The sequence below is a fragment of the Plectropomus leopardus genome, chromosome 8, assembly GCF_008729295.1.
Source record: "Plectropomus leopardus isolate mb chromosome 8, YSFRI_Pleo_2.0, whole genome shotgun sequence".
NCBI lineage: Eukaryota > Metazoa > Chordata > Actinopteri > Perciformes > Serranidae > Plectropomus > Plectropomus leopardus.
The window spans coordinates 16,816,324-16,828,922 of NC_056470.1; the positions used below are offsets into that span (position 1 = coordinate 16,816,324).

General features: G+C 41.8%; 1 protein-coding gene across 5 annotated transcripts in view; it reads left to right on the forward strand.

Moving 5' to 3' along the window:
* The first annotated feature begins 462 nt into the window (after positions 1–462).
* scn8aa (sodium channel, voltage gated, type VIII, alpha subunit a) overlaps positions 463–12,599 on the forward strand; it is a 55,455-nt gene continuing 43,318 nt past the window's right edge. For 4 of the 5 annotated variants that reach the window (XM_042491425.1, XM_042491428.1, XM_042491423.1 and 1 more), the window contains exons 1-3: positions 463–755; positions 4,929–5,262; positions 11,581–11,699. In XM_042491425.1, the coding sequence (XP_042347359.1) occupies positions 4,984–5,262; positions 11,581–11,699 (398 nt within the window). In that variant the 5' untranslated portion in view covers positions 463–755; positions 4,929–4,983. Of the gene's footprint in view, positions 756–1,116; positions 1,216–4,928; positions 5,263–11,580; positions 11,700–12,599 lie in introns of those variants that run through there. The other variant, XM_042491426.1, reaches the window with a different exon arrangement.

Genomic DNA, 12,599 nt, shown 5'->3' on the forward strand with positions numbered 1-12,599 from the left:
AGGCTGATAATCTGTCCACCCCTACCCCTTAGCTATCTCAGATCAATAAAATATTTTTTTATGCAAAGTACATTTGTAATAACAATGCCATAACATTTTCAGTGACTAGCTGCTAATATTAATTATATTATATAAAAGAGCCCAAGATGTTAAACCTTATTTGTCCCATTTTATCTGACATCCCACTTTACCTGACTTCACCCTGTGTTTTTTAATGCATGTGACAAAGTTAAACTTTGTTTTTATTTGGAGTAAACATAATAAATGAATATAAATTTGGCATTTTGTATGGCTTTAAACATTTATTTAACCATCAGAAGTATCTCAGACGTGTATTGGCCTTGTGGTAGCTGTCCCTGACTGATGCCCACAGCCTGACAGCAAAATAAATTCCTGCACTGTGAACTCACCACAGTGAACACACAGTGAGCCGATGCGTTTTGTCAGAAAAACCTTGTGCGCGTTTTCTGTGCACAATCTCACCCAGGCTGCTCTCCGAGCCCAGGGAGCTGTATTTTGAGAGGCACACACTGGGGTTTAGACGCTGCAGGCCTAAATGACCTTTACGATTTTACGAAACGCACTTGCCGACACTCCCTTACATTCTGCTGAGAGTCATCAATTATGCAGGGAAACTGCTCGCGCTGAGGGGGAAGATAGCAGCAACAATATGGCGACAACCGCAGTTTCTCCCAAATCCTTTCCACATCTGCAGTCCTGCAACGGCTTTTCGGATTCATTGTAACGCTTACAAAGTGAGTATCCTTCATTTATAATCGTGTGAGAAAACGGCGCATATGTGTTTAGGTGACGGTAGATTTTCTCGCTGTCGGTATCCTTGCGTAAATGTCGCAGAGCTGCACACTGCCCCGCATCTTTTTTTTTGGAGCGGGGATGGAAGAGGGTGTCTGCGTTTGCTGAGCATCTCACGGCTGGACCAGAGCACGAAAACCGAAATTTATCAATCCGTTGATGTCGATCGAAAGGAATTTATTGGATTAACTATTTCATCGAGCATCCGAGGCATTGATCACAGCTTTGTGGGAGAAAATGTCTCGTAGGTTAGGCTTCAGGTAGGGCGCCGTCTGTCTGCTCCAGACCAAGAAAAGCCGAAAAAACTGAACATATTTCAAATATTGGTGAATATTTTTGCTTTTAAATACCATCTGGACTACAGGATGTTGCTCCTGAAACACCATAAGGCGTCGATGCTATGTGAGTAGCCTGATCCTCCTTCCGCCATCAATAGCCAAAAAAAATTTACATTCCTCCAGGTGATTTTGGTGTGGCAGCACCACGACTCTTCTGTAATCGGCTTATTTTTTTGTGTTTAGCCTCACAATTTAGGCTGTGTGTGTTTTATGCTGCTGTTTAGCTTCACACTCTGAGCTATCTTGTGCACAGATAGAGCCCTTATTGATTTGGCAGTCGACATGGCTTCACGGGTGTGGTGCAGATCCTTCAAGCCAACGCGCAAAAAACGCACAGAATATCCCCGAAATAAAAACCTATCGTGTTAGCCTTTTTCTGCTGAATATCAAGAGCGACGTATTTCTGTGATTTAATACGATTAATCAACATTACACTTTGACACGGTTGCGTTTGCCACAGCGTGACATTTTCAACATACAAACCACCCACTGCAGCAAGATTGCTTTGGCCAATTTGGTAGTAGCGGACCACTTCTCTGCGCAGTCTAACCTCCTGCTTCTCCCTGTGGCCGAGCTGCACTTTCATATCCAGTGAAATATGTCAGGGCGAAAAAAAGGCACACAATGGCGTCTACAGGCCCTCCTTCTTAATTAAAAGGTTTGGTAAACAAGTCTCGTTTTTCACTGAAAATGAGAACATAGAAGACGTGTTCCCATTTTTCTCTGTAAAAATAATTGCCAAACCTGGATGTGCAGCCCACGAGACTGAGACACACCAAGATCAGTGTTGTCATCATGACTTAGAGAAATACAGGAGAAACTGCAGGCCTGCACAAGCGCCGATGGCTGAGCTCAGCTACAAGGCCTAGTCCTCAGCAAAACGTTTTTTCCCCCGACAGATCGGTTTGGATATTTTTCCTCCATCAACCCTGCACGTATGCATTCGTGCATCTGTGTGTGTGTGTGTGTGTGTGTGTGTGTGTGAGAGTGAGCGTGCGTGCGCGCTCGTGTGGTGCTGAAGCGGACAGCGCCAGCAGAGCAGCAGAAGGCTCAGAGACTGCGAGGTTCCGGGGTCCATTTTAAAACAGACGTCTTGGCTCTCAGGCTGAATGTTTTCATGTGTTTGTTTCAGATTGAGGGGCGTCTCTGCTGTGTGATATCTGCTTCACACCTCGAGCATGTTTGATTGCATTGTGTTATGCAAGAGGGGAGCAGGGAATTGACAGGCCTTGTGATTCACATATGGGTGCACCCCCCTTTATCTCCACCACTTTAGGGTGATAAACAAAGGTTTGTGTGTAGTGACAATCAGATCGAGGGTAAAATATTGAGGTTCAGGTGTGGCTGTGTCCTCCTCTCAGCTTCCTCCTCTTTCCTCCATCACATTAGTATATTGACCCTGAAATGTCCTGCAGCTTGAACAGTTGTCATGTAACCATCATAGCCTTTTTACATCTAAGTGTGCTGGGAAAAGGCTCCACTGAGTCATGCAGCCATTAACTGTGCTGGGTTTTCTGTTAGCGTTTCCACAGCTATTCAAAAAATCATAAGGAGCAAAATCCTTAAAGGGGTCTTTGTTGTCAGAGCTTTAATGCAGGACCCATAAATGGCTCCCAGCATTTGGAGGAAATGTTGGCTCATACCAAGTCACACCTTTATACTGCCGTTGCCAGAACGCCTGATTACATTATTTGCTTTGTAAGTCTTCGTAGTAGAGCTGCAAAGATTGATTCATAAATTGATTACTTAAATTGACTAAAAATCTGATCACTGACTAATCTGATCACTGACTAGTTTGGTTCTTTGGTTTCTTTACCCCCCTGTGACAGTAAACAAAATATATTTGGGTTGTGGACCAAATAAGTCATTTGATGACCTCATCTTGGGCTTTGGGGAACACTGACTATAATTTTTCTCCATTTTCTGACATTTTATAGACCAAACAACTAAGCGACAAATCGAGAAAATAATAGACAGATTATTCCACATTGAAAATAATCACTCGTTCCAGCCTGAATCTGTAAGATCTTGGGATCAATTTCAAAACAGAAATTTCTAACAAAGAAGAAACTATAGCATAAAGAAACACAAAATTGCTTCTCGGTACTTTCTAAACATTTATACATACATACATACATGTAGATGGAAAGATCAGCTGTCAAAAGCAAAAGCTGATAAAGAGACGCATTGTTAAGGCATTACATCTGTGGGCTTCAATAACTCATCAACCTCTTTAAATGACCACAAATGACACAAAGACAAAATATTTCTGATATCATGACACACAAAAAACATATTTATCTTTATTTTTAACTTTTCAATTCTAAAATGTGACGAAAACACTGTAATTTGTGCTTATTTGGTGAGTTTTTTGATTGAAAAATACAGAACCTGCTCACCTTTGTTACCTTGTCTCAGTAAAGTCTTAAGCCTAACGATAGTGTATTTAAAGCAGCTGCTGCGCTTGCTTTAAGGTACCAGTTGGATATCATGCCATGTATCAGACGTATCATTGTTCTGGATTTTCTCTGGTGACATGAAAAGATGATTGAATGAAAGTCTGTTCATGTTTCTGTTCAAATTATCTACTTAGCTGAGATTAAGGCAAAGGGAGAGAGATACTGTAGGATGAGGGAGCTTAATATCCTAATATTCTTAAAGGGATATTTCACTTTACTATAATCACTGTAGCTTTTGGCAGCCATCTGACATTGTAAGTACATGAACAATATCATTTTTAAAAACCTGTAGACAAAATGAAAGATGTTGCACAAGATAAACTGTATTTTTCCTATATCTATAGTTATTTAAAGAGTGAGGGAGACTTTATAAATACTTGTCCACAGGGGGTGAGTGCTGGAGACAGCCTGAAGTAAACACTCCTGCATTTCATTGGCTGCTGAACACTTTATGTTCCTGAGTGTGGATTGACTAATGTACAAACATTGTAGACAGCACTATCCTGGTGTATCCAGTTACCTTTTATAATCAGTATGTTTTGTTGTAGTCTTTTGCTCCGAGGCTGTTATTTATGGCATGTGTTTTCTTGTTTACAATAATTTTGATCAAGGAAAATGTTTGTAAAATGGGAATTTTATTAGGGATGCACAATATTGGATTTTTTGCAGATATCCAATATATAATATATGCCGATACAAAACAACTCATTTGGCTGATAACCAATATATCTAATTTTTCCCCACCTAATTTCAGTGATCATCAAGTCTCTTCTTTAGTGGAATTAACATCATTTTATGCATACATTTATCGTGACATCTCACCAGCAGATGGAGACGTAAAATACAATGCTTTGTAGTGCATGTAATATTCATTCATTGTGCAAAAAACAAAGATACTTCAACTTTTGGACATGTTCACTATGTCAGTAATTAAAGAAATATCAGGTTGGGATATTGCCACAAATTAGGATGTTGGCCGATTCCTTCCTATTTCATACCGATGACGTGCCAATGTTATTGTGCATCCCTAAATATTATAAATAAATAATGTGGCAAATTTGTAGTCCCTCATAGTATTATTTTTTCATCACAACCTCATAGCATCTGTAAATGCAGATGTGTGTGTTTGTGTGAACATGCATGCATCTTGGTGTTTGTTACCTTCCCTCATGCATTTTGTAACTGACCTCTTTGTAAAACAGAATTTCGCATTATTGATGAAAAGGTACAATTTAAATTAAAAAACAGATGGTGTTTCCCTATTCAAAGTACAGTTGAAGTTTGGTTGACCTTTCTTCTCTGTCTCCACCTTCTGCAGAGCTGCTACTGTGGATGGTACAAACCTAAAGACCAAGTAGCTGCAGGATGAAAACATGGCTGCACCCCTTATTGCACCGCCAGGACCTGATAGCTTCAGGAAGTTTACTGTGGAATCTTTGGCGACTCTTGAGCTGCGCATCAATGAGGAGAAGAACAGGAAGCCACCCAAGCAGGACAGCAGCTACCGCGATGACGATGACGAGAACAAACCCAAGCCCAACAGCGACCTGGAGGCTGGGAAAAGCCTGCCCTACATCTACGGGGACATCCCTAAGGGAATGGTGGCGGTACCACTGGAGGACCTGGACCCATACTACCTGAATTCTCAGAAAGTGAGTTTGCAGAGACACACACACACACACCAAACTTGCACACACACACGTATAATGAGGTTATGATCACATATTTATAGTGTGGTTTAAAGCAAAGGATGTTTCTAATGAGGGCTGGGTGTTGAACCTTAATACTTTTTGATACCAAAATGTTTCCATTGCATCAGAAGTCTTGTTCACTCATTCCCGAATCAGATATACGGGCTGGCACAATATCTGGTTGCACTACGCAATTAACCTGGCTAAAATATAAATAGAGAGAGAGAGAGAGAGAGTGTAGGGACCTTAACTCTATAAAAACATACAGAAAGGGTTTAATTACAGTGAAATTCAGTTACACTCACGGGTTAGTGAAGAGGCAATCCGATGGCATTTCGGGAGGAAACCAAAGTGAGAATGGAAGTAAACAGAAATAGTTTTGGTGTTGTTGGCTTATTTACTTGACATTATATAAATGTGTTTTATTAACTTGATATCAATATTTGATTCTTCAATATCAGGGTTATCATCAAACCGGGTATATGTTGACAGCCCTAATCAGATTTTACCTGATTTTAAGTAAAGTTTTTACCTTGTAAAAAAAACAAAACTAGTCCTTTACAGCAGCTTGTGTTTACACACAACATTTATGTTTAAGTAACTTTGACCTTTTTCATTAACTTAAAAAAATATGTCGAGAAAAAAGTAAATACATCTCAGGTATTGGGTATATGTCCTGAAACAATGGTATCAAAAATTTTAAATACCCAGCCCTATTTACGAATGGTATTTGTCCCTGAACCTCAGATTTCATCACATCAGTCTCCGGTGCCTCTCTTAATCTTTTTATTTATTTATTTATTTATTTCAAAGATATTTCGGGGGACTTTTATTTCCTTTGTTAGACATAGTGTGAAAGGGGAGAGAGGGGGCGGATGACATGCAGCAAAGGGCTGAAGCCGGACTCAAACCCGAGGCCACTGCGGCGAGGACACAGCCTCTGTACAGGCCCCCGCCTCTGTTCATTTTAACAGCAAAGTCAAGTAGGGTATTGGTTTTGAGACTGGAGCATTTCTGTTACAATTATACTATTATTAATACTGATAAAATACGTATTTTCTTTAAACAAATAGATTTTGTGGCATCTACAATCACATCATTTAGAGCATTTTCAAGATGATTGTGATTTAAATCAGTGGTTGTCAGCCAGGGGATCTTTAGGGAGTTCCCGGGTGTCCCCCAGAAAAATAAGGAATAGTTGATTTTCACAACTGAATTTACTATAGAAGTTAATCCAGTGTGATTAGTCCTAAGAGTGACTCCTCTGATCATGGGTTTCACTTCCTCCATTATGGTTAAAACTGTAGAACTGTGGTTTTAATCATTTCTAACAACTGAAATCTTTTTAGATGGAGGTCTCTGAAGCCATATCTTATCGAATGGGAGTCTGAAACTTAATGTGTACCAATGTGGGGGTCCTTGACATAAAAAAAACCCACTGATTAAAATCAACAAGAACATATTTTTATTTTATTGAATTATTTCATTTCCTTGTGCTGTATTTGAAATAGCGGTAACAAGTAGTCTGGTGATTATTCCGCCTCATGAATCAGCACGTACGCCACTTTTGATGCTTACGCAGATGGACGTGACCCATCACACATATTGATATCTCACACAATGGTCAGGAGATGAGTGGCCTCGTGACGCTGTGCTGAGTCATATGCTATGGCTGGAACGTACTCAAACAAAGGCGAGACATCGTGCAGTTTGTGACATTTGGCTTCCAGGTGTGCTGTGTCTTCAGTTATTTTAATTTCATGATTAGGTTGCAGAGTGCAAATATGTTTTCCTCCTTGAAGACCTTTGGGGAGTGTGAGAGTGGAGCTCTCGAGCTGTTGAGTGGGCTGTTGTCGTATCTCTGGGATGCGCTCGCAGGGCTTTGGGGAAAAGGTCAGAGGCAGTAACTGTTGAAAGACTGTTGTTCCACATGACAGACTTTCCTAATTGTTCAAGAATTAATCTGAGGCGGGAGAGAAAAACAGCAGCAGGCTGAGAGGACTCTGGCTGTCTTCGAGGAGACACGTGTCTCTCTGGGGTTTGTGTCATCCCTGACGCTTAGTGGGAGGACGGCCGGGTGACCTTGAGAGTCCCTGTAATGTCCCCATTATGTGTACCTTTCAGACAAAATTGTTAAAGGACACTGTTTTTGTTTCAGATGACTTTCTTACTCGTATTGAAACAATCAGCCTCTGAGTAAAAATGATAAAAGATTTAAAAGCCATTGCGCCAGATATTCACAGAGGATGAAAAAGAAGGTTCAACAAAGTTCAGAACTTCTTTGAAATTCGCAGCCATTTTGGAAAATCTGAGCCATCTGTGCACTGTAGTGCTCCTGTACTCTGTGTTTAACCGTGTGAAGTTTGTTACTTTAAAAGGAACCAAGAACACTTAATCATAAAATGGCCGTCTTTACTGAAGCATTAATCGAGATGCAAAGTGTACTGAGGTCAGTTTGATGCTGGTGTGTTTTCAACAGGACTGAGGCCAAAATCCTCCACCATGGCAACGTTGTTTGTTGTCTATTTTTAACAAAGAATTACGTAACACAATTGGCATTTTTATTCAAAATGGTCTCCTCCAATCACATATTCTTTTAAATACTGCTGCACTTTTGTGGTGTTGTGTAACTCTGTGCCTGTCCACACAGTGTACCTTAAAATATAGCAAGTCCTACCAGAAAAACACACGCTTGTGATAATCTGTTAAGTCATCATCGTTAGCTGATAGATTTTTTGCGTATGTGTGCATTCAGGTGTACAGTATCTGTCTCTCCGTCTGTCTCATACCTCACAGTCTTTACACCGTGCACGCTGACTGTTATGTAACGCACCAGTCCAGCGCACAAGAAGGAGACACGATTCAGATGACACGTGGCAAATATGTCCATCGATACGTGGGACTGTTGATAAATCCACTGACTAACACACAATTCACTCGTCTCTTTCCTCCACACACGTCCATGCTGTACTGTCACAGATGCATGCGAGTCGTGCAAGCTCCTTGGTGCTGTTTTGCTTCTCGTCTCGGCGCCTGCCTCCACCAGCCGTCCTGTCAGCTCTCAGCTTCAGGCAAATCTAATTATGGCCCTCCATCTAGTCTCGTTCGAATGCCAAAGGGAGCCGACGTGCTTTGGTTCTGGCAACTCGAGCAGCTCTGACGTCACATCAGGTGGTGACCTTGAGGGAAGAACGTTGCTCTGTATGTCTCTGTCACTGAGAGGCGGCAGGCTGTTTGTGGATACATCCCTCACAGGGGAGGGGGAATAACTGTCAAGGAAAGCAGTTCATCTTCGTCATCGCAAATATCAGTTATGGCTCCTTTAGATTGTGTCATAGCTGAAACGGAGGCCTGGCAGGCTGGGTGGGTGCGTGATGACACAGCACACAGCCCTCCCCACTTAGACAGCGGCCCAAACAGGGCCGCGCCACTCTGAGCCAAACCCGGTATCAGTGTGCAGGGCCGGAAACAGATCATTTTCAAGGAGAGGTGAACGAGAGAGAGAGAGGGAGGAAGAGATGAAGTGAGGACAGGGATGAAATGGACGACATGTGCAGGGATGCATGAGCACACTTGCTCTCCTTCTCGCTGCAGCCAGGCTCACTGAAATGTGTTTCTGTTGAGGGAAGACCTGAAGGTTCAAAAACAGAGCACTTTCTCACAGAAATACTACAGAGTTTTTGAGATGATTTACTTAGGGCTTGGAACACATTTCAGTGAGCCTGGCTGCAGCGAGAAGGAGAGCAAGTGTGCTCATGCATCCCTGCACATGTCGTCCATTTCATCCCTGTCCTCACTTCATCTCTTCCTCCCTCTCTCTCTCTCGTTCACCTCTCCTTGAAAATGATCTGTTTCCGGCCCTGCACACTGATACCGGGTTTGGCTCAGAGTGGCGCGGCCCTGTTTGGTCCGCTGTCTAAGTGGGGAGGGCTGTGTGCTGTGTCATCACGCACCCACCCAGCCTGCCAGGCCTCCGTTTCAGCTATGACACAATCTAAAGGAGCCATAACTGATATTTGCGATGACGAAGATGAACTGCTTTCCTTGACAAAACATTGCAATATTGATATCAAGGAACATCTGCTAATCTGCCCACCTGTGTTTGGATTAAGGATGAATATTTACAGTGATTATATCTCAAAAGTCACACACAGCTTGTGAGGGACCACAATGTAAATACATTTAAACTTGAAGATCATGATATGTAGATCACAGTGTAAGGTATGTCAGTATGTCTCCAGATCATTTGCAGATTCACAGCAATGTAGTGAAGGAAGACTCGCACCCAGAACAAAAAAAGATTCAGACCTAAGTCTGGTTTCAATTTTTTTTTTTTTTTACATGTTGCAGGGCTGTACAGATGGTGAAATAATGTAAAAATGTGCATAGAGTGAAAAAAACATTTCAGACACTGTGACATGGTTCTGACTTCCTCACCGGAAAAGAAGACAAACATAGGAAAAAATTTTAAGAAGCAGCTCATCCTATGCCTGCCACATTCATAGCTAAACATATTTTATTGCCATATATATCATTCATAAACAATTTTAAAATCGCAAAAACTCGATAAAGGCATGAAGTAATGCATTAGCAGGTTAGCACCTAGCATGGCAGATGAGCCCTATCCCTATGCCATTGCTGTATTGATGTTGGTGTGTGTGTGTGTGTGTGTGTATGTGTGTGTGTGTGTGCCTGTGTGAGGCTCTGGCTAAAGGACCCATAAAATGCAGTCCATTTACCACAAGGGTTGAGAGAAGGGGGCTCTTTGAGTGGCTGCTGTGGCCCTCACGGATGCTGCAGCCTTGCCTGATGGCTGGAGCTTCTGCTGCTCTCTCTCCCTCTCTTTCTGTCTCCCGCCCATCCCCCCTTCCCAGTCCCTTCTCCTTCTTCTGCCCAGCTCCCTCGCTCCGGCTTCCTCCGCCCTGCTTCTCCTCAGCCTGCTGCTGCCACAGTTGCTGCCTGCCTGCTTCACTCGCTCTCCATCTCCCCTATTTTCTGTCTCTCCTCTCCTCTGCTCTCCTCTTTGCTCAGCTCTGGATTATGAAATTTTCAGTAGCTTTGCAGCAGTTTAGTCATGCGTTACAAAAAAAGACTCCGTACATATATTGCAGTCATGTGTGTACGTGGATGTCAACATCCGTCGCTCATTTTTTAGCTCTGTGCATGCATGTCAGTTCATGTGTGTGTTTGTGTGCATTAGTTTATGTGTATTTGTCACGGTTATGCACACAGTATATGTGTGTAGTGGTTGTATTTAACAGAAATGTCATGCTACCAGCAGCTGGAACGTTTCCATTATGGCTGACCATAGTGCTGACTGGGAGTGTTTACAATATAGATGAGAGTATTAGCACTCGGGAGAGGCCGCTGCTCTGAACTATTATAGTAACTAGAGAGTCAGATTATCTCATCGTTTAACTGTGCTGCCTTGTTCTGAGTTTATTGCAGATCTCAGTCAAATTAATATCAGGGACGTCATGTGACGGATCTGTGTCTCACCCTCTGGGCAGAAAGGCTCTTCGTTTTGGCTCCATGTACATCTCTAAGATGTGTATTTCTCTTGTTGACAACATTGTACAGATGCACCTCATTTCCGTGGGAAGTTCGCAAATTGCATGCAATCATGTGACACCACCATCAGGCCTCTTACTGTACATCTCCTTTTACCATTCTCCTTCCTCCTGCTCCTCTCCCTCCTGACTCCACTGTCTCCAGCCTTCAGCCCTGAGCTGGCAGCTCTGCAGGGCTTAATGTAGTGAGGGTTGCCTTGTTAAAAGCACAAGGGCCCATATCAGTTCTGCAAATGCACAGAGGCTCATTAAAGTTTCATGCAAAATGCCATGTTTTATTTAAACAATTATGAGGTTATCCACAGAAAGAGGCTTGCCCGCCCCTCTCGGTTCTGCTCGTTTCCTTCTCTTGAAACCACCAAAGCTGTGATGTGCAGAACGGCACTGAGTGACTGGGACAACATACAAATGATAGAAACATCCTGGCAGCCATTTCACTCTGTTGAGATGAGTTTCAGATCATTTTATGCTACAGAAAATGCTTTATAGATTAAGAGCAAATGCACATATGATCTTTTACATATTATCTACATATGTATATGAGTTATGTCAACTAGTTTGCAGAGAAGAATCTTGCAATCAGTTTCTCTTTGTGAATGTTTTTAATCATCTATATTATTGTACATTTGCTGATATGTGTGTTTTTTTAACTGATTATTCAAGGATTAATACTCTTTTTTTCTCTGTCTCTCTTTTCTTCTCTCCACAGACATTTATAGTGCTAAATAGGGGGAAGACAATCTTCCGTTTTAGTGCCACACCTGCCTTGTACTTCATAAGTCCTTTGAATCCGGTTAGGAGAGTAGCTATTAAAATTTTGATACATTCATATCCTTTAAAATTGTGTCTTAACAGCAGAGACAAAAGGGTTTCCTGTTCATGTGTATTATTCATGATGATATGTTCTGTCTTTCTGCTCATACTGCTATTGATGTTTCCTGTCACTGTAAGTACAGGAGAGGATACAGACAGTTGGTATGAAGATGGAAACTAATAGCATGTCAGATTACAGAATGATGATTTCTCTAAGAGCATACAGGAAGCCATGCGGTAGCCATTTTATCTTTGTAAGGGAAGGCTAGCACAAATGATGAGTCATCCTTATCAGTAAACCAGGATGGATCTCTTCAATAAGCCTATTATGGCTTAGATCCGTGTCATCCATCTCAGTACCAAGACTGAACATTTTAAGGTTGTACCCTTCTGTATTTAGAGAACTGTCAAAAACAGCCTCAAGAGGTGGAAGGAAGGTAGCTTTAGACAAAAAGCTGCAGCTGATTGAAGCAGCATTTCTATAAAGTAGGTCAAATGTGCCATTGATTTGCCTCATGGTGGAAATGACACTGAAACTGGAACTCGTCCAGCAACTGTCCACTGGCTATAATAACATATTAGACCAACAGCCACCAAACTTACACTACATAAACACAACTCTAAAGGATTCTCCACATTGTGCTCATTTGACACACATTCTAATTGCACATTCTAATTTCTCGTTAAAACCTGCCGCATATGTACCCACAATGCAATTTGAACACAGACAGTTGAGTCGTTAGAGTCAGGTTTGTAATGCTAGCAGCAGCTAATGCCGCACCATCATTATTTTTCTTTGTCAAACTTGTAGTCTTCAGCTCCCATCAACATTGTCAGAGGGCTGTACACAGCTTTTTTTCACATAAGCAATAATCCCCTCCCAAAATTGGTAACTGTATAAATTAATGGATTTGG